This window comes from Macaca fascicularis, chromosome 5 (assembly GCF_037993035.2).
Source record: "Macaca fascicularis isolate 582-1 chromosome 5, T2T-MFA8v1.1".
Classification (NCBI taxonomy): Eukaryota; Metazoa; Chordata; class Mammalia; order Primates; family Cercopithecidae; genus Macaca; species Macaca fascicularis.
Genome location: NC_088379.1, coordinates 7352934 through 7374449, shown reverse-complemented (window position 1 = coordinate 7374449; position 21516 = coordinate 7352934). Strand labels below are relative to the sequence as shown.

At 46.6% G+C, this 21516-nt stretch overlaps 1 protein-coding gene across 11 annotated transcripts in view; it reads left to right on the top strand.

Moving 5' to 3' along the window:
- Positions 1-21516, top strand: part of EVC (EvC ciliary complex subunit 1) — a 103079-nt gene that overhangs the window by 6835 nt on the left and 74728 nt on the right. For 8 of the 11 annotated variants that reach the window (XM_074039412.1, XM_065544761.2, XM_045392121.3 and 5 more), the window contains 4 exons: positions 1539-1664; positions 9927-10010; positions 12068-12300; positions 13976-14060. In XM_074039412.1, the coding sequence (XP_073895513.1) occupies positions 1539-1664; positions 9927-10010; positions 12068-12300; positions 13976-14060 (528 nt within the window). Of the gene's footprint in view, positions 1-1538; positions 1665-2294; positions 2394-9926; positions 10011-12067; positions 12301-13975; positions 14061-21516 lie in introns of all 11 variants that reach the window. The other 3 variants (XM_065544759.2, XM_074039411.1, XM_065544763.2) reach the window with 2 other exon arrangements.

Below are 21516 nucleotides of genomic sequence, written 5' to 3'. Positions count from 1 at the left end.
TACTCCTCCCTGAGATATCTCAATGACTGATGACCTCACTTCTTTTAAGTTCCTTCTCAAATGCCACTTTGTCCAAGAGACTTTGTCTGCCATCATCCTTCATTCCCCCACCCTCCACTATTACTCTAAAACACGATTGTCCCTGAATTACTATGTATTTTTTCATTTATTTGTTTGCATCTTTCTTCTCTCACTGCAATGTCAATGCCACAAAAGCCGAGGCTGTGTATTTTGTTCATTACTCTATTCCCAGTACCTAGAACAAGGCTTGACACAAAGCAGATGCTCAGTAATAGTAGCTGATTAACTCAGTGACAAACTGGTGATATTTCTTTACTTCAAAGATTATATTCATGAGCAGCTAGTGATTAAAGAGGAAGTTGAGAAGTATCCAGGATAACAGAATTTTAAATATCGTCTATTCTCCTTATTTGTGGTAGTTATGTTCTGTAAACTCACTGAGAACACAGCATTAGTGAACACTGAACCATTGTTCCTAGGGGAGAAACAGGGTTAGGTTCCTACAAGCTTCTGGTCACAACATTTCCATTAACCAGTCAATATGTAGCATAGTTCTATGTATGTTTCAGTTTAAAGATATCTTATTTGATAGATATTTTTAATTTATTAACATTGGACTCACAGACATCAGCACTGTAACTCATACCTGAATGAATCTTCTGTAACACACCCATTTCTCCAGAGGGCATGCCATAGCTTTCTTGTGTTTTGGGAGACTAGATAGCACTTCTGCACTGTGTTTGGTGATTATTTTAAACAGTAAAGTCACCAAGAAAAAGCACAGAAATGCAAAAACTGTGCTACTAGAGTATGAAAAGGATGTTTACAGCATGAGAGCAGAGACAAGAAGGCAGAGTGCTACCTTGTTCCATCTCAACTGAGCACATGCATGCCGGGCAACTCAGATTGTTCATCCTCTGTGTGTATCCGTGAATAACTGTAAAAGCACCATGAGCATTGGTTTGGGGGTTATAAATAAATTTTAGCAAGTACAGGAATTGGCAAATACAGAATCCATAAATAATGAGCACTCATTGTAGTTCAGAATAGAAACTACTCTATAACTTCAGGTCACCTAACATATTTTCTTAAAAACCATTCAATGAAGTGATCAAAATCAACAGGAACATTAATATGCATGTGCCATTTCCCGTGCTTTGTTGTTAAATCCAAGGAGCTCCCAGTCCACTGGGGGTCCCAACCTAGAAGAAAAATGGAACAAGCTTTGCTCTGCATCTTAGCTCAAGTCCTGAAGGTGCACTGAAATGGGGGCATCCTGGAGGCCTTAGGGGGACTTCTCAGGAAGGTGACCTGTGCAGTCTTGAAGGATGTGTAGCAGACCCCACATAGGGTGGGAGGCATTACACACAGAGGACCAAGCTTGAGAAGCACAGAGGCGAGCAGAAGTGGCCGCTGGACTGGGGGAGTTGACTGGCAAAAGTCTTGGTGGGGACTAGGCCAACTGACCTCAGTGTTGTGTTTCTATCTACCCCCAACTCCTGACCTTTGGGTTTTAGAAAGACGACACTCAAAATCTGCTCAAGAATTTGGAGTCTAATGCGCAGACCCCCTTGGAAACTGGCTCCCCATCAAGGAGGAGGAAGAGAGAAGTGCAGATGTCAAAGGACAAGGAAGCTGTTGATGTAAGCTCGGTGTTGGTGTTTGTTTGTGGAGGCACATGTGGGAGGTGGGGTGTCCCCCTGGCAGCCAGGTGTCACGTAGACAAGCCTCTGACAGATATAGTTTCCCAATGGGCTGCTTTTTTTAGGCATAATTTACATACAATCAAATGTGCAGACTTTAGGTTTTACAGTTTGATGAGTTTTGAGAATTGCACACCCCTTAGAACCAATATTCCCGCTGAGAATGTTTTCATCACCCAGCAAGTCCTCTAGTGCCCCTTTCTGGTCACTCCCCACCCCCACACACTTCCAGAGGCACCCATGCGTGGGATTTCCGTTGGTTGGTTCTTTGGTTCTAGAACCTTATGCAAATGGAACTGTGCTGTTTCGTGCCTGTGTTTCCTCCACAGAATGCCTTGAGATGTTTCCCTTTCATTGTGTATATCAATTCTTCCCCCATTTTTATTGCTCAGTGGCAGTCAACTGTGTGCATGTGCCACGCTTTGTTGATTGCTTTCCATTTGGTGGGTGTGTCATTGGTGGACTGGGCCGGTTTTAGAATTTGGCTGTGATGAATAAGCCTACTATGAATGTTGGTGCATACGTTTGCTTATTTTCATTTCATTTTACTTCCTTTAATTAAATCTCTAGGAGTGGGAGTGCTGGGCCTCTGGAAGAGATGTTAAAAAAATTCTCTTTGTTCCTGCCTTCCTGGAACCCTTACTCTATCCACAGAACATCGCTTTCTGGGTGAGCCCCGTGGGTGGAGAGGATGTGACATTTCTTGTCACCTCCTTGTCCCCTAGAAAGTACTGCAGGCTTCGTCTTCTGGGATAAGGGGAATGAACTAGTATTATTTTTTAGCATCTACTCATGCCAGGCAGTTTTACACCTCTCACCTGTGAGTGATGCCAACACTCACGTGAGTGATCTCCTGCCCTTCTCTCAGCAGCCATGTGAGGCTGATCTAAGTTATATTCCCGTTTTCCAGATAAGGAAGCCGAGGCTCAGAGGTAGGCTACTCTCCTGAGTCCCGCAGCTGGAGAGTAGCCAAGCTGATATTTGTCCTTGGGTTTGCCGGGCCCCTGCTCGGGAGTGCTACGTCTGCACACCCGACTCCTAGCCTCTGCCCCTTTCCAACCTGTTCCATCCTGTTCCGCAGCCTCAGCTTACCACAGAAGAAAGTGGGCTGGGGATTTAAAAACGGATTTCCCCAAAGGTCCAAAGTCAGTAGGGCTCAGCTTCTAGTTACTCTGAACAATCAGCTTTTGCATCAGCCCTGCATCTCCCTCCCTGGCTGGCGGGATCCTGTGGAGGGGGGCACTGCCCTGCTCTTGGCCAGCGTGGAGCCGGGGAGAGATGGGCAAGCCTCTGCTGCTATCCCGGGACATGGCTTGCAGGAGATGAGTCTGGAACAAGCAGATCTTTAACTTTACCCTTGGTAATTGTTAGCTTGATAATGGGTATCTGCTAGGTGTAGCCGAATAGTGAACAGGTAAGACATTACTAGGCAGGAAAATATGAGTTAACTTTACAGTGGGGTAGAAAGACTTAGGCCTCCCTACAAACACTGATTGAGCCCCTATTTGGATGTGCCCTGTGCTGTCTCTGACACCGTGTGCTTGCCTCTCCATGTGTGTCTGTGTATGTCCCAGTCCATCACTCTCTCATGTGTGTCTGTGGGTCTTTCTGTGTGTGTCTTTATGGCAGTGTGTGAGCTGCAGGTACACGGCATCTCCCTGTCTCTGCGTCTCTCTTCTGCTCATCTCTCTCTCTACTGCTCTGCCCCATCCCACCCTCTCACACTACTAGAATGTGCTGATAGATGTGAAAACAGATGTCCACCCAAAAACTTGTACACAGATGTTCAAAGCAACACTATTCACAATAGCCAAAATGTGGAAACAACCCAAATGGAAAAACTGGAAAAATAAAATGTAATATATGCAGACATTGGAAGGTTATTTGGCCATAAAATAAAATGAGGGGCTGATCCATGCTACAACCTGGATGAACCTGGAAAACATGCTAAATGAAAGACGCCACTCACAAAAGACCACATGTTATAGGATTCCATTCCTGTGAAATGTCTAGAACAGGAAGATTTATACAGACAAAAGTAGATTAGTGGTTTCCGGGGGCTGGGGCAGAGGAAGGGGAGGGATGGGGTGACAGCAAAAGAGGACCGGGTTTCTCTTTGATGCCATGAGAATGTTTTAGGTTGACTATAGGCTGGGCATGGTGGCTCACGCCTGTAATCCCAGCACTTTGGGAGGCTGAGACGGGCAGACACTTAAGGTCAGGAGTTCGAGACCAGCCTGGCCAACATGGTGAAACCCCATCTCTACTAAAAATACAAAAATCAGCTGGGCATGGTTGTGTGTGCCTGTAGTCCTAGCTACTTGGGAGGCTGAGGCAGGAGAATTGCTTGAACCCAGGAGGCAGAGGTTGCTGTAAGCCAAGATTGTACCACTGCACTCCAGCTTAAGTGACAGAGCGAGACTCTGTCTCAAAATAAATAAATAAATAAATAAATAAAGTTGACTATAGTGATGGCTGCACATATTTGAAGATACTGAAAACTATGAAATATTATGCTTTACGTGAATGAACTGCAGGGTGTGTGAATTAAATCTCAAAGCTGTTAAACAAACAACGCAGCTCACACATAGGGTGTCCTTGAATGTGATGAAAACAGTGCTGGCTTTAGGACCTACAATCCTGGAACCCAGTCCCAGCTCTGCCACATGTTTGCTGTGTGATGTTGGGCAGGAAGCATAACCTGTCTGAGCCTCAGGTTTCTCATTTAAAATGACAGCAGTGATGGTGCTCCCCCTGCCATCCCCGAGTCACCCAGGGCTGAGTTAATGCGTGTGAACGTTCCTGCCACAGAATGGGTGCTCAATCAGTGTTTGCAGGGGTGCCTAAGTCTTTCTACCCTGCTGTAAGGTTATTTTTTTCTGCCTAGTAATGTCTTACTTGTTCACTATTCAGCTACACCTAGCAGATGCCTATTATCAAGCTAATAATTACCAAGGGTTAAGTGAAAGATCTGCTTGTTCCAGTGACCGGCTTGTCAGAATGCTCTTGCTTTCTGCAGACTGAGCTTGTCAAAATATGCGGTCAGGGCTGCTTTGGCCCAGTGGGTTGAGCTATAACTTTCTTGTCCTCCAGTGCACAGAAAACCAGGGCCTTGTAGTTCCTGCCACGCCTTGGATGACCTCTGTTTAATGAACAACTCATCTCAGCTGAAAACAAACAGAAAATTCCAGAAGGCTCTGAGGCATGCTATTCCACAGCCTCCGTCTCTCCATCCCATTCCTTTGCTGTGGAGGGAGGGAGAGTGGGTAGAGCCTGTAAGGATGCATTTACGCATTCTCTGAAAAGAACTCCTTTATATTGGTTACGGGAATGGCTTTTCCTTTCCTGCAATTATACTTTAACCAATTTGCTGAATAATTGCATTGCTCTAGCTGAGGAAGTTTTACCTTGTAGATTTCGCTGCAACCAATTTTCTAAATAATTGCATTGCTTTGCTGGGGAGACTCTTGGAATTTGGAGGACACCTGATCTTAATGAGGAGAGCTTTTAAAAACTAAAGGCAGTGGCTCCTGTTCAGGTAGCAGAGCCTGCTCCTTCCCTGATTTCAGGTATCACATGCTTCTGCATCCTTCATCCCCTGGCAAAGACCATGACCGTCCTTGGGCTGGCCCTGCAGGGGTTGCAGTCTGCAGGTAGACAGATCAGGTGGAGCCTTCCTGCCAGCCAGGGTGTGTGTCTGATGCCCATTTCCCGACTCCTCCATCCCCAGGTGCTGCACCCACAGGTCTCAGGTGGGCCCTGCACCAACATCCTTTCATTCTTTTTTTTTTTTTGAGACGAAATCTCACTCTGTTGCCCAGGCTGGAGTACAGTGATGCGATCTCAGCTCCCTGCAACCTCCGCCTCCCGGATTCAAGCGATTCTCCTGCCTCAGCCTCCTGAGTACCAGGGATTACAGGTGTGTGCCACCACACCCAGCTAATTTTTGTGTTTTTAGTAGAGACAGGGTTTCACCATGTTGGTCAGGCTGGTCTTGAACTCCTGATCTCATCATCTGCCCACCTTGGCCTCCCAAAGTGCTGGGATTACAGGTGCGAGCCACTGCGCCCGGCCCTTTCCTTTTCATAATTAGGTTTTTGTTTTGTATTCCCCTCTTGAAGGTAAACTCCTGGGAAGCAAGGATTTTGCTTTTCTCTCATGGTCACTCTTTTCTTTGTCCTTTCTTTTCTCCCCTGTTTGTAGGAAGTTTAAAAATGCACAGGGCCCTTTTGCTTTTGAATCTTTCCCTTGAGCAAATGTGTCTCCCCTGGATAGTCAGCCAGGGCTGCTGTCCTGGGTGTGACCTGTGAGGTCACAGGGACCACGCTCAGATACGCCCCCTCTTGGCTGGTGGACTCTGCTGTCACTGTCTTGAAATTCTTAATCATTATTACATAAGAATCCTCATTTTCGTTTTGCAGTGGACCCTGCAAATTAGTCCTGAGTTCAGCCTTTTCCATCTTCCTGCCATTCCTTGTTCACTGACAAAACTTCAAGCAGAAAGTGGGCCAGAATGCAGGGCATTGAGAGCAGGCCAGGCTCTATACCCTCAGGTCAGAGGGAGGCCAGGAAGGGTTTTAAGAGGTGCATCGATGGAAATTCATGCTTAAAAAGACCATTCGGGCTGGGCGCGGTGGCTCACGCCTGTAATCCCAGCACTTTGGGAGGCCGAGGCCGGCAGATCACGAGGTCAGGAGATTGAAACCATCCTGGCCAACATGGTGAAACTCTGTCTCTACTAAAATATAAAAAGTTAGCCAGGCGTGGTGGCGGGCGCCTATAGTCCCGGCTACTTGGGAGGCTGAGGCAGGAGAATGGCGTGAACCCAGGAGGCGGAGGTTGCAGTGATCCCAGATTGTGCCACTGCACTGCAGCCTGGGCGATGGAGTCTCAAAAAAAAAAAAAAAAAAAAAACATTTGATTCCCATGTGAAGAATGAATTGGAAGGTGTTAACCTCTGATCCTCAGTTCGCAGCACCATAAGGTGGGCGTGATAATAATAGTCCCCACCTTCCCAAGCTGACTCATGTGTGTAATTAAATGGGCAAACATGCATAAGGTGGCTGGGCACGGTAGACCCTCAATACATGGATGAGGAGCTGGTTAGGTAGTGATTGCAGCCCTTCAGGGTAAATATGCTGGAGGCATAGGCCAGGGCCATGGATTACAGAGAGATTTAGGAGGTTAAGTTGATGGGATTGATTGGTGGTTGGTTGGATGTGGGGACTTGGGATATGGGAGTGTGCGGTGCCTCAGTATCTGATGTAGGTTCCTGAACACGGTGAAGCCAAGCCCAGGGACCTTCTCTACGAACCCCCACTTCCTTTTAAACTTCATGGCACTTACTCTTGCTGTTATTCGCATCATGTTGACAGAGCCAGCTTGGCATCGGCTAAAGAGGGCGGACCTGGGGCTGCAAAGCTGAGTTCAGATCCCGGTTCTAGCGATGATTAGCTGTGTGGCCTTGGGCATGTGGCTTCACCTCTCTGTGACTCATTTTCTCTGTCTGGAAGTGGAGACAGTGACCTCTGTGGCAGGGTCCTTGGAAGCTTAGGGAGGTAGCGTATGTTGGTGGTCTTCCCTGTTAGTTTTTTTTTTTTACTTCTTAAAACCTTTTCTTCAACTTTTATTTTAAGTTCTGGGGTACATGTGCAGGATGTGCATGTTTGTTACATAGGTAAACCTATGGTACATGTGCCGTAGTGGTTTGCTGCACAGATCATCCCATCACCTAGGTGTTAAGCCCAGTATCCATTAGCTATTCTTCCTGATGCTCTCCCTCTCCTCACCCCCTCACAGGCCCCAGTGTGTGTTGTTCCCCTGACCCAGTGTGTCTATGTGTTCTCACTGTCCAGCTTCTACTTATAAGTGAGAACATGCGGTGTTTGATTTTCTGTTCCTGTGTTAGTTTGCTGAGGATAATGGCTTCCAGCTCCATCTATGCCCCTGCAAAGGACATGATCTTGTTCCTTTTTATGACTGCATAGTATTCCATAGTGTATATGTACCACATTTTCTTTACCCAGTCTATCATGGATGGGCTTTTGGGCTGATTCCATGTCTTTGCTATTGTGAATAGTGCTGCAATAAACATACGCGTGCATGTATCTTTGTAACAGAATGATTTCTATTCCTTTGGATAGATACCCAGTAATGGGATTGCTGGGACAAATGGCATTTCTGCTTCTGGGTCTTTGAGGAATCGCCATTCTGTCTTCCACAATGGTTGAACTAATTTACACTCCCACCAACAGTGTAAAAGTTTTCCTTTTTTCCGCAGCCTCACCAGCATCTGTTGTTTCTTGACTTTTTAATAATCGCCATTCTGACTGGCATGAGATGGTATCTCATTGTGGTTTTGATTTATATTTCTCTAATGATCAGCCATGTTGAGCTTTTTTTCATATGTTTGTCAGCCGCATGAATGTTTTCTTTTGCGAAGTGTCTGTTCATGTTCTTTGCCCACTTTTTAATGGGGTTGTTTTATTCTTGTAAATTTGTTTAAGTTCCTTATAGACTCTGGATATTAGACCCTTGTCAGATGGATAGATTGCAAAAATGTTTTCCACTTCTGTAGATTATCTTTCACTCTGATGATAGTTTCTTTTGCTGTGCAGAAGCTCTTTAATTCGATCGCATTTGTCAGTTTTTGCTTTTGTTGCGATTGCTTTTGGTGCTTTTGTCATGAAATCTTTGCCTGTGCCTGTGTCCTGAATGTTATTGCCTAGATTTTCTTGTAGGGTTTTTATAGTTTTGGGTTTTACATTTAAGTCTTTAATCCATCTTGAATTAATTTTGTATAAGGTATAATGAAGGGTCTTCCCCCATTCTTGTCACCCAAGTCTTTTTGTGAGTTGTAAGGTACAGAGAAATGACAAGAACAGGAGCCCCTGGTGTGGAGTGTCCCTCTCGTGTTGCTCACAGGGCGTCACGATGCAGCTCTTCCTGGAGACCTATCTAGGTCACAGTTCTGGCTCAGTGGAGGCTGTGTCAACACCCCAAATTAGGAGCAAGTGATCAATCCTTCTGTGTTTCCCACAATAGGGTGTCTTATTCCAAGGTGAACTTTGTGATTGAAAATCGGTCATTGGTGATGGAGCTCACTCTTCAAGATGTGGTTGAGAAGCACTGGAATTGACGTAGATGTAGTTTTCTTCCATTGGTGTGTTCAGAATTGCCCAGTAGAGATTTCTCATGGTCTGCAGTGCCAGGCTCCAGGCTTGCCTGTCTGCTTATCTTCATTCACTATCTGGTTGTTTCCAAAGCATTGATTCAGCACTGACTTTACAAAGTGCAGGGCTGGGGTGGGGATGACCCAACAGGAGAGAGATGCAGAGGATGTGGGGATATAGGGCAGGCCATGGATAAGTCCATCCAGCTTCTTATTAATGAGTCAGGAGAGGTGATTGCTGAGCAGGATTTGACAGTGGTTTTTGTGCTACTATGCACAGTGGCCCACTGATGAGTTGCTTCTCTATTCTAGTGACTTAGCAGGGTGCTTCGTGTATGTGGTTCTTGAGGGCAAATACTCTGCTGGTTTACTATCTGGCAAGACTGAGGTTCAGAGAAGTTAGAAGACTTGCCCAACCACTTCCTTTTGTTTAAGGGTCTAATCCCAACTCCTGTGTGAATATGACTGCATGTGCTTATACCCCTGGCAATGCTAAAATTATTTTGTATGTTTGCTTTTTCTAATTCCTTAGGAGACTCTCTTGTTAATTATTCTCAAGTTATTCAAATCTTTATTTCTTCCAAAGCTGAAGAATTGTAATTAAATGAACATTGTGCCATTCTCTTTTGATAGCATTTGTCTGTTCGTCCGTCTGTCCATATACCCATCTATTTTTTTATCCACCCATCTATCTCTCTACCTTTTCATTCACCGATCCGTCTGTCTGTCCATCCTTCCATCCAACCACCCATCTATTCTTCTGTCTACCTATCCATCCATCCACCCATCTATCCATCTGCCCACCCACCCATTCATTCATGCATCTATCCATCTATCCATCCATCTGTTTGTTCACCCATCCATTCATTTTCCTTCTGGCAAGGAAGAGCTAACATGAATCTAAATATACTTATCATCGTCCCTTTCTGAGGCTGCTATTACAAATAGGATGTGGCATTTTGGAAAAACTTGACAACTTACCCTTCATTTTACAGAAAGTTTCCCACACCATTTGTGTCTTTCTCTCCCAGGAATGTGAGCCGCCTTCCAACAGCAATATCACAGCATTCGCCCTGAAGGCCAAAGTCATCTACCCCATCAATCAGAAGTTCCGGGTGAGAGTCCTGAGCGCCATCGTAGAAAGCCAGTTACTTCGTCATGTGCCAGAGATTGGGAGGAAAGTGGGGGGATTCACTGTGCGATGTTTAGTCCTGTTTGAGGGTTTTATGGCAAGTTGTTTTAATAGGGATAGTTTTGAGGCTTTGTAATGGAGCAAAACTTAGGGTTAATCTGTCTTACAGCAGTGTTATCAGGAACAGGACATGCCCATGGTAACCACGGTAAGGAAGTTTCATGGTTCCTCGTATCCCCAGGGACACGAGGTGACAGCACAGTAGGACAGCTCCCTCTCTGCCTTTTTAACACTAATACAAACACCGATACCGACTCAGTTCTGAGCGCTAATCCTCATTCACAGAGCCCTGGACTAATGCCAGCAACTGGCACTTACTGAACACTTACGTGCATTGGGCCAGTGTCGTGCTCAGTATTTGTCATGCATTAGGCATTTCAACTTGGTGTTATGCCTATCAGGTAAATAATATTGTCTCCACTTTACACATAAGGAAACTGAGGCCCAGAGTGGCTAGTGACCTGAGGTCATGTGACAGGAAGTGGCAGAGCCTGAGTCAGACCCCAACATTTGGCTATGGTTACACCTTCCATGGCGCTTCCAGGAGTCCTCAGCCTGGGAGGTGCTTTGTGCAAAAAAGTTTCCTAGTGAAATAAGTTTGAGCTTGCCTTCTCGGTGGTCAGGATAACGAGCTCTGGAGTCACAGCGACTCAGTCCTAACCCCATCTCAGCCATTCACTGTGTGGTGCTTCCTGACTTCTCCTGCCTCAGTCTCTTTATCTGTGAAATGGGGATGTTGGTGCTCCTGCCTTGCCCAGTTGTTTTGTGTTACACAGGATAACATACATAAGAGCTCAGAACAGCACACAACATCTAAGCACTCAGAACATGTTAGGATCTTTCAATTATTATTTGCTTTTGAAGACAGCCAAAGCCTGTTGAAGGTTCTGAGAATTCCTGCACCAAAGGAATATGTCACCTTGTTTAACACAGGCTTTCCCGAACTAATTTTTCCATGGAACCTTTGTGGTGAGCAGTAACTGGCTCATGGAACTATTCCCTGGAACCCACATTGGGAACCACGTCCTTCACATGGTTGAAGGGTGGGACGGGTGGTGGATAAAGGGCATTTCTGCATCCTCTGGGTAGGCCCTGCATGGGCCCTGGGGATCACGCTGTGGTCAGCAGAGCGTCAGCCCCACGCTGAAGGCCCTCACTGCCTGGGTGGATCAGAATACACTGAGAATGCAGGACAGTACGTGATGAAATAGGCAAGAGGCAGATGCCCAGGGACCTGTGGAGCCTGTACGGCGTCCGAAATCCATACCTGGAGGGAGGGACACTTCCACCCAGCAAACAACAAATGGGGGGTGTTTCAGGCAGGGGGACCAAAGTCTGGAAAGGCCCAGAATTATGAAGTGACCGGGAGCGTATAAGCCAGAGCCACTTCAGTGTGGCTTGGGCCACCAGAGGTGGAGGCTGACATTTGCTGGGCCCTCTAGCCATGCCAGGCCCCAGGCTGTGACCCCCTGTGGGCCTGGTGTGCATGGTGCTCCAGCTTCTTGATTAGGAGCGTGGAGCCCGTTGGTGGGCAGGGGACAGGAGGGTGACTCCTGCTCTGTGCAGGCAAAGCACAGGTGGTTGGCAGGATTCATGGAGGGAGCAGGCCAGGGGGTCAGACAGCAGCGAGAGAACTGGGTCAGGGCAAGCACTGGCTGTGGAGGAAGTCAGAGTTGGCAGCTGGGAGGAGGGTGCAGCTGGGTGTCCGGGGAACAGATCCAGGTTGGCAGTTTAGGAGGAGCCTGGTGCAGAGGGGCTGACCTCATGAGGACAAGTGAACTGTGATTCGGGCCTTTGGGATGTGGGTGTGGCAGAACCTGGGATGGAAGCTCTGTGGTATCTGCTGGCACCCTGGCCAGTCTCCTCCAGCCAGGCCTTCCTGTGAGCGGCTAGCATGAGTCACTGGTAGAATTATGAATACTAGATCAAATCCCCGAGGCATCACATGGAATGAGTGTGACTTTCCTACTGCCACCCCAGCCTCTGGCCGATGGCTCCTCCAACCCGTCTCTGCATGAAAACTTAAAGCAGGCTGTTTTGCCGCACCAGCCGGTAGAGGCCTCCCCTTCCAGCAGCCTGGGGAGCCTGAGCCAGGGTGAGAAGGACGACTGCAGCTCCTCATCCAGCGTCCACTCGGCCACCAGCGATGACAGGTTTCTCAGCCGCACCTTCCTCCGGGTGAACGCCTTCCCCGAGGTGCTGGCTTGTGAGAGGTAAGGAGAGGGGGCGATGGAGGATGAGGCTTCCGGTCCTCTTGGAGTGGGCCAGGGAGTCACATCATTGTCAGAGGAGGAAACAGAGGCCCGGAGAGGTTCAGTGACTCTGCCGGGGACACACAGTGACCCAGCGTCACCGTCGGAGCCCCAGATGCATTTGTCACTTCCTGTGCTGTGTTGCCCAACACTGGAGTTATGGAGTCAGGCCTGATCCCCGGGGAGAGATGACAAGGAGGCCTCATTTAATCACTGGCATGCCCTTAGCTGCTGGTGAAGTTGATTAAGTGGGCAGAGTGCTAATCACTTTACAGGGATTGATGATCTCATGAGGATTTTGCCCAGTGAGGGGGAGCCTGGGACAGGTTCAGCAATCAATAAGTATTAATCAGTGAATGAATGAATTTCTTTTAATACCCCTGTGAAGTTTGTACTGTCATTTCCCCCAGTCCACAAAGAATAAAGGGAAACGCAGAGAGGTTGCGTGACTTGCTGGTCACACAGCGGTTAGTGACGGAGCCAGGTTTGATCCAGCCCAGAACAGGGCTCTGCACATGGTAGGGGCTCGAGAAACTCAGGCTGGCAGGTTCACACACCAGGCCTCAGGCCTCTCTCTGCTCCACAATTCCGTGAATCCAAGGTGTGGGATGAGCCAGGGCACGGCCTCTGCTCAGGGCTGCTGCAAAAAGACTGGGCTCGGCGCCTTGAGCCTGAAAGTGGCCCAGGCAGAAGGGACTTCATTGAAGAGGGGCCTCCTTGGATTGGCCAGGCCTGGCTTAGAACGGCTTTCTTTCAGCATTTGGACTTAGAGGATTTGAAATGGTTTGGGTGGGAGAGTCATCATTTAAAATGTATTTGCCTGAAGGGAAAAAAGGTCAAAGACTTTTACACTCTGCCGTGTATCTGCCCCCGCTGACCCTCTGATGGTCACTTGATTTCTCTGATTCTCTCTTCCCTGAGTCAGTTTCTGCATCTGTAAAATGGGCATGAGTATGTCTCCGCTAAGGCACTGAGGAAAGATGACATGTGATGATAGACATGAAAATGCTTGAGGTTGGGCACCGTGGCTCACGCCTGTAATCCCAACATTTGGGAGGCCAAGGTGGGTGGATTGCTTGAGCTCAGGAGTTCAAGAACAGCCTAGGCAACATAGTGAGACCCCCTCTCTAAAATAAAATACAAAAATCAACGGGCTATGGTGGCACACGCCTGTAGTCCTGGCTACTCAGGAGGCTGAGGAGGGAGGATTGCTTGAGCCCAGGAGGTGGAGGCTGCAGTGAGCTGTGATTGTACCGCTGCACTCCAGCCTGGGAGACAGAGCAAAACCCTGTTTCTGAAAAGATAAGTAAATAAAATGTTTTTTAGAAAATACTCAAAGGAGGAAACGTCATTTTTATTTCTCTCCCTTCTCTCTCTCCTTTGGTTTTCTCTTGGAAGCCCCAGGCAGCTATGTCTCTGACACCAGCTGTTCTCTTCCGGCCGTTAGTGGGTTTCAAATAGCTCATTAGATCCCTTCTTATAAACCTGGAGTAAGTGTAAGGACCTCAGTGTGCTGCAGAATGAGAGTCTGAGGCAGGGTGTGCTGTGGCTTGCACTGATTAGGGACATGCCAATATCCTGACTCATCATTTCTGATACCCTGAAAGTCTTTTCCGATTCTCATTTTATTTTGCAGCGTAGACATCGACCTATGTATCTACAGCCTTCATTTAAAAGACCTGCTGCATTTGGACACAGCACTGAGGCAGGAAAAGCACATGGTAGGTGGAGATGTTCGCATTCCCTCCTTTTCACGGGGACAGGAGCTGGGCACAGGGCCTCTGGGTGCAGTGAGTCCCAGGTACCCTTGAGAGGCAGACGTCAGTGGAAACGGAGCCGCTGCGAGGTGGGGAAGGCAGCGCTGTCAGGCATCCAGACACACAATGGAAAAGCACTTCATGCCTGTTGGTGGGGCATGGCCTTGACTTTAACCAGAGCTGTAGGGGCCTCAGCAGAAGGATGCGTGCCTCCTCCCGGGGTACCACCTCCTGCTGCAGATAGAGATAAGAGATATTTAAAAGAGAATAATATTTTTAAAGGAATGATAATTATGATAAGAATATTTATGAACATGAATTTTCTTGAGTCTTGCTATGTGCTAGGTCCCAGGAGTATCACCCTTAAACCTCAGCACAACCCAGAGGGGCGGGTGTCATTATCATGTCCACTCTGCAGGTGAGAAAACTGTGGCACAGGGTGGATGACTTACCCAAAGTGATAAAGCTGCAGGGGTGGCGCTGAGATGAGACGTTCAGTACCTTTTTGTGGGGCCACGTGTTCTCTTGACTGAATGAACGAGAACTCAGAACTGTGGATGTGGGGAAAACAACATTAGTCTCTGCCAGGTGCACCTGGCCTCTTATTGCATCAACTGTAGACCTGAGCTATGGGAAACCAGAGAGACGAGTCCCAGTGTAGCTGCAGAACCCTGGTGGGTGTATTCAGGCATCAAGACAACAGCGGTTAAAAATAAGTGTTATTTCTCCATAAGGCACATTCTCTGAATTACTGATTGAGGGATGAGACCCTACAGAGAGAAGGCAGATGAGAGAAAGGGGACAGCTAGGAACAGAGGTGGACAGACACACAGATATGTCTACAGGACACTCTTATAAACTGGAGAAGGGCAAGAATGTCACATTGGAGGCGAGGTGTGGTGGCTCACGACTGTAATCTCAGGCTTTGGGAGGCTGAGGTGGGAGGATTGCTTAAGCCCAGGAATTTGAGAACAGCCTGGGCAACATGGCAAAACCGTATCTCTGCCAAAAACACAAACAAACAAACACTTAGCCTGCTGCAGTGGTGCATGCCTGTAGTCCCAACTACTCAGGAGGCTGAGGTGAGAGGAATACTTGAGTCCAGGAGATGGAGGCTGCAGTGAACTGTGATCACACCTCTGCACTCTGACCTGGGTGACACAGCGAGATCCTGTCTCAAAAAACAAAAACAGAACAAGAATAGCACACTGGGGATGTGCCTGAAAGAAACTTGGGCTCTGTGTAAGCAGGACTGACTGGCCTCATAAACGGGTGCCAATGTTTGAAACCGTAAATATGCTACAATTCAAGAAATAGAGCATGGCCCTTCATCCCCTCTATCCCCAGCCCCATGGAGGTCCCTGGATGGGGGCCACCAGGCAGCCTGTGTCTGCAGCCTGCCTCAGTGAGCTACACCCGGCCCTGGCTGTTTTCTCCAAGGCTCCATGCTCCCTGGGAGGACCAGTTGTTTCTGGGCTCAGAGCCTGTCCAGTTGGCGAGCAGAGTAGTCTTGGCCAGCCTCGCCCCACAGCCAGCGAGTGACCACAGGGAGCAGCCTGCAGTCCTGGAGGGAGTGTTCACCATCACTCACCATCCAGCACAGGGGCACGGCCTCTGCACACTGCCAGGCATGGTGTCAGACACCAGGGGCGGCCTCTGCCTTTGTGGAGCCCACTCTCTGGGGCAGTGGGGAGGGCAGTAAACAGAGGTCACAAAATAAACAGTGGCAGGCAGCATAACAAAGGCCTGTGACAAAGCACCATGTGAATGTGAAGGGGGCACCTGAGGGAGTGTAGAGCTGGGGAGATGGTCAGGCTTCCCTGCGGGGAGTCTCATGGGCGGAAACCCAGGGAGGTTCCAGGAACACTGGATTAAGGGAGAGAGACCTGGGCTCTAGTCCACCCTTTGACAACTAGGAGCTGTTTGGGTAAGTTGCTTCACCTCTCTGGGCCACTTTAGGAAAGGCTTAAAGAAAACATCCTTTCAACTATTGCTATATGGAGTTACTGGGAAGTCAAGCTCTCCCACTTTGAGAGGGTTCTGTGGGTAGAACCCTGGGCTCCATGTCACAGCTGTGTGACTGGCATGGTCACAGCAGCGATTATTCTGCATGTACACTCTGGTAGGCTCGGTGCTTTAAATCTTCTTTAAAGGTTTACATGCCACTTCACTAACAAGGAACCTGAGGCTCAGAGAGGTTAAGTCACTTGCCCAAGGTCACACAGCTGGTGATGGCAGAATCAGACCTGGACAAGGTCTGAGTGCAAGGCCCCTGCATGCCCAGGTGTAGCCCTGCACCCTGCACGTCAAAGGTGCTCAGGAGAAATGTGTTGCACGTGTGATTGGCACCGCCCTGGGAGAGCTGCTTCCCAGCACAGTCCTTCCTGCTGTGAGGAGCACAACTCTATTGTCGAGTGCTGGGACTGTAAGAACCTGAGGAGCCGCTGGGAGCTGTGCTGCCTGGAGACCTAAAGCTCTATATCCCTGGGAGAGATGAGCTGGGGTTCAGAAATTATTCAGACCACATGAGGCCCTCATGCATCCCAGAAACTTAGAGCTCCCTGGCTGGCCCTGAGGAGGAAGAAACTGGCTCTGGGTTTGTCCAAGAGGCAGGAGAAGCTGGAGTGTAACCTCTATAAAAAGAGTGGCCAGGATGAGAACAGATTGGGGGGCACCAGCACTAGGGGGTTCTCATGGTGCTGGAATATTACTTTGATTGTGGCTGCGTTTATGTGAATCTATACATGGGGTAAAATTGCATAGAACACACACATACACACGCACACACATGCACACACGTAAATGTGCATAAAGATGGGTGAAAACTGAATAAGGCCTGTAGACAGCGGTATTCAACCAGTGGCAGTTTCCCAGTTTTGATACTGCACCATGGTGACATCAGAACCACTCCTGGGGGAGGAGCACATGGCACTTGGTGCAGACACACCTGGCGTTATTGCATTTCACTTAATTGTGCTTCAGAGATGCTGCAAATTTTTTTTTTCTTTTTTTTTACAAATTGAAGGTTTTTGGCAACTCTGCATCCAGCAAGTCTATTGGCTCCATTTTTCCAACAGCACATGCTCACTTCATGTCTTTGTGTGACATTTTGTAATTCTTGCAATATTTCAAACTTTTTCATGATTATTGTATGTGTTATGGTGATCTGTGATCAGTGACCTTTGACGTTATGATCGTAATTGTTTGAGAACACCACAAACTGCATCTGTATGAGACAACGAACTTAATAAATGTTCTGTGTGTTCTGACTGCTCCACCAACTGGCTATTCCCTCTCCTTGGGCCTCCCTATTCCCTGAGACACATTAATATTGAAATTAGGCCAGTTAGTAACGCTGCAATGGCCTCTAGGTGTTTGAGTGAAAGAGAGTTGCATGTCTCTCACTTTTAAGTCAAAAGCTAGAAATTATGAAGCATAGTGAGGAAGGTAGCTCAAAGCTGAGATAGGCTGAGAGCTGGGCTGCTTATACCACATAGCCGAGTTGTGAATGCAAAGAAAAAGTTCTTGAAGGAAATTGAAAGTGCCGCTCCAGTGAACGCACAAATGATAAGGAAGCAAAACAGCCTTATTGCTGATATGGAGAAAGTCTGAGTGGTCTGCATAGAAGATCAAACCAGACACAACATCCCTTTAAGCCAAAGCCTAATCCAGAGCAAGACCCTAACTCTCTTCAATTCTGTGAATGCTGAGAGAGGTGAGGAAGCTGCAGAAGAAAAATTTGAAGCCAGCAGAGCATGAGGTTTAAAGAAAGAAGCTGTCTCCAGAACAAATAAAAGTGCAAGGTGAAGCAGCAGCAAGTGCTGATGGAGAAGCTTCATTAAGTTACCCAGAAGATCTAGTGAAGATCATTGAGGAAGGTGGCTGCCCTAAATAACAGATTTTCAACATGTATGAAATAGCACAATGTGGTCATGGAAGAAGATGCCATCTAAGACTTTCATAGCTAAAGAGGAGAAGTCAGCACCTGGCTTCAAAGCTTCAAAGAACAGGCTGACGCTCTTGTTAGGGGCTAATTCAGGAGATGACTTTAAGTTGAAGCCAGTGCTCATGCACCACTCTGAAAATCCTAGGGCCCTTAAGGGTTATGCTAAGTCTACTCTGCCTGTGCTCTATAAATGGGGCAACAAAGCCTGGATCACAACACAGCTGTTTATAGCATGATTTAAGCCTACTGTTGACACCTACTGCCCAGAGAACAAAATTCTCTTCAAAATGTTACTGGTCATTTTCAAAACCCCTGGCCACCCAAGAGCGCTGATGAAGATGTACAAGGAAGTTAATGTCATTTTCATGCCTGCTAACAACATTCATTCTGAGCCCATTGATCAAAGAGTCATTTCAACTTTCAAGTCATATTATTTAAGAAATACGTTTCTTAAGGCTGTAACTGCCATAGATGGTGATTCCTCTGAAGGATTTGAACAGTATAAATTGAAAACCTTCTAGAAAGGATTCACCATTCTAGATACCATTGAGAATATTCATGATTCATAGGAGGAGGTCAAAATATCAACATGAACAAGAGTTTGGAAGAGGTTGATTTCAATCCTCATGAATGACTTTGAGGGGATTCAAGACTTCAGTGGAGGAAGTCTTTGCAAATGTGGAAATAGCAAGAAAACTAGGATTAGAAGTGGAGCCTGAAGATGGGACTGAGCTGCTGCAATCTCATGATGAAACATGAATGGATGAGGAGCTGCTTCTGATTGATGAGCAACAAAAGTGAGGTTTCTAGAGAAGGAATCTGCTTCTGGTGAAGATGCTGTGAACGTTGTTGACATGACAATGGATTTAGCATATTATATAAACTTATTTGGTAAAGCAGCTGCAGGGTTTGAGAGGATTGACTCCAAGTTTTAAAGTTCTACTGTGGGCAAATTGCTATCGAATAGCATGGCATGCTGCAGAGAAATCTTTTGTGAAAGGAAGAGTCAGTTGATGTGGCCAACTTCAGAGTTGTCTTATTTTAAGAAACTGCCACAGCCACCCTAACCTTCAGCAGCCACTACCCTCATAAGTCAGCAGTCATCAGCATTGAGACAAGACCCTCCACCAGCTAAAAGATTACAACTTTTTTTTTTTTTTTTTTTTTTTTTTTGAGATGGAGACCTCAGCTCACTGCAACCTCTGCCTCCTGGGTTCAAGCGATTCTGCCATCTCAGCCTCCTGAGCAGCTGGCACTACAGGCCTGCGCCACCACACCCAGCCAATTTTTGCATTTTTAGTAGAGACGGGGTTTCACCATGTTGGCCAGCATGGGTCTCGATCTCTTGACCTCGTGATCTGCCTGCCTCCACCTCCCAAAGTCCTGGGATTACAGGTATGAGCCACCACACCCAGCCCAACAACTTTTTTTAAATAATCATCTTAGGCTTAGATGATCATTAGCATTTTTTAGGAGGAAGGTATTTTTAAAATTAAGGTATGTACATTTTTTAGACATACTGCTATTGTACTCTTAGACTACAGTATAGCGTAAACATAGCTTTTATATGCACTGGAAAACCCAAAAATGTGTGTGACTTGCTTTATTGTGATATTCACCTTACTGAGGTGGCCTGAAATCAACCCTACAATATCTCCATGGTATGCTTGTATTATTTTTGTACCTTCATTTGAGTCTGTAACTATGTCAGAGTTGGCACTATGGAAAGGGAGAGGATGAGGGCTGTAAACATTACTGATTCATTCGGGGTCAGGAAGAAAGTAGATTCGAAACTAACATCTTGCAAAAATAATGTTATTATATCTTACACTATATCAATCTTCAGTGGGTAGAAAGCCACTTTCTTCTTAGAGCTCATTGTCATTGGCAAATACAGTGAAGGTTGGTGGGCAGAGTTCTGGGTTCGAATCTCAACTCTATCGCGTGTGGCTGTGTGGCAGGAGGCAAGTGGCCCCTGCAAGTTGCTGGGCATTTTCTCATCCGCAAAATGGGGAAGATGGTACCAACCTCCCCGCATGCCATGGAGATCAAGTGATAGTATATATAATACGTACATTAGGCTGGCACAGAAGAGTGATTAACAAGCCTTAACCCATTAAAAGAAGGATCAAAAACTGTGGCCCTTGAGCCAAATCTGGCCATGCCCCTTCTTTTCCATATTGCCTGTGCGCCTGTGTGGCATATGCCTCAACTGCAGAACTGAGTAGTTGCAAAAGAGATCATATGGCCTGCAAAGCCAAAAAAAATTTGCTGTGTCACCCTTTACTGAAAAAGTGTGCTAAACCCTGCATTTAAAAATGCCTTACCAGGCTGGGTGCAGTGGCTCATGCCTGTAATCCCAGCACTTTGGGAGGCAGAGGCAGGCAGGTTGCATGAGCTCAGGAGTTCGAGACCAGCCCAGGCAACACGGAGAAACCCCGTCTCAAAAGAAAAAAAAAAAAGAAAAAAAAAAAAAAAAAGCCTTACCAGTTCATAAAAGAAAAAGAAAATGCCTTACCATACAATTATATCTAAATGACCTTTGACAAAGAGGCAAAAGCACTTCAATGGAGGAATGATGAGCTTTTCCATAAATGGTACTGGAGTAATTGGACATCCATAAACAATAAAAACGACAAAAGAACCTCAACCTAAACTTCACACCTTATACAAAATTTAGCTCAAAAGGGATCACACACTTAAATGTAAACAATAAACTATAAATCTTTTAGAAAAAATATTGCCAGGCATGGTTGGTTCACACCTATAATCCCAGCACTTTGGGAGGCTGAGGTGGGTGGATCACTTGAGGTCAGGAGTTCAAGATCAGCCTGGCCAATGTGGTGAAACCCCATCTCTACTAAAAATACAGAAATTAGCCAGGTGTGGTGGCACATGCTTGTAATCCCAGCTACTCCGGAAGCTGAGGTGGGGGAATCGCTTGAACCCGGGAGGTGAAGATTGCAGTGAGCCAAGATTACACCACTGCACTCCAGCCTAGGCGACAGAGTGATACTCCATCTCAAAAAAAAAAAAAAAAAGAAAGAAAGAAAAAGAAAAAGAAAAAATGATGTAAGAGAAAATCTCCAGGATTTAGACCTAGGCAAAGAGTTTTCAGACTTGACACCAAAAGTATGACACACAAAAGGAAAAATTAACTGGAATTCATTAAAATTAAAAACTTTTGCTTTGCAAAAGACCTCGTTAAGAAGATGAGAAGACAAGCTACAGAGTGAGAGAAAACGTTTGCAAAACAGATGTCCACCAAAGGACTAGTACCTAGACCAGATAAGGAAATTTCCAAACTCAGCTGAAGACAGGAAGCAATCCAGTTAGAAAATGGGAAGGACATAAACAGATACTTCACCAAAAAGGATTTATAGGTGGTAAGTAAACACATTAAAAAGGTGTTCAATGTCATTAAGCCAGCATGAAAATCCAAGTTGAACTCACAATAAGATATCACTACACACT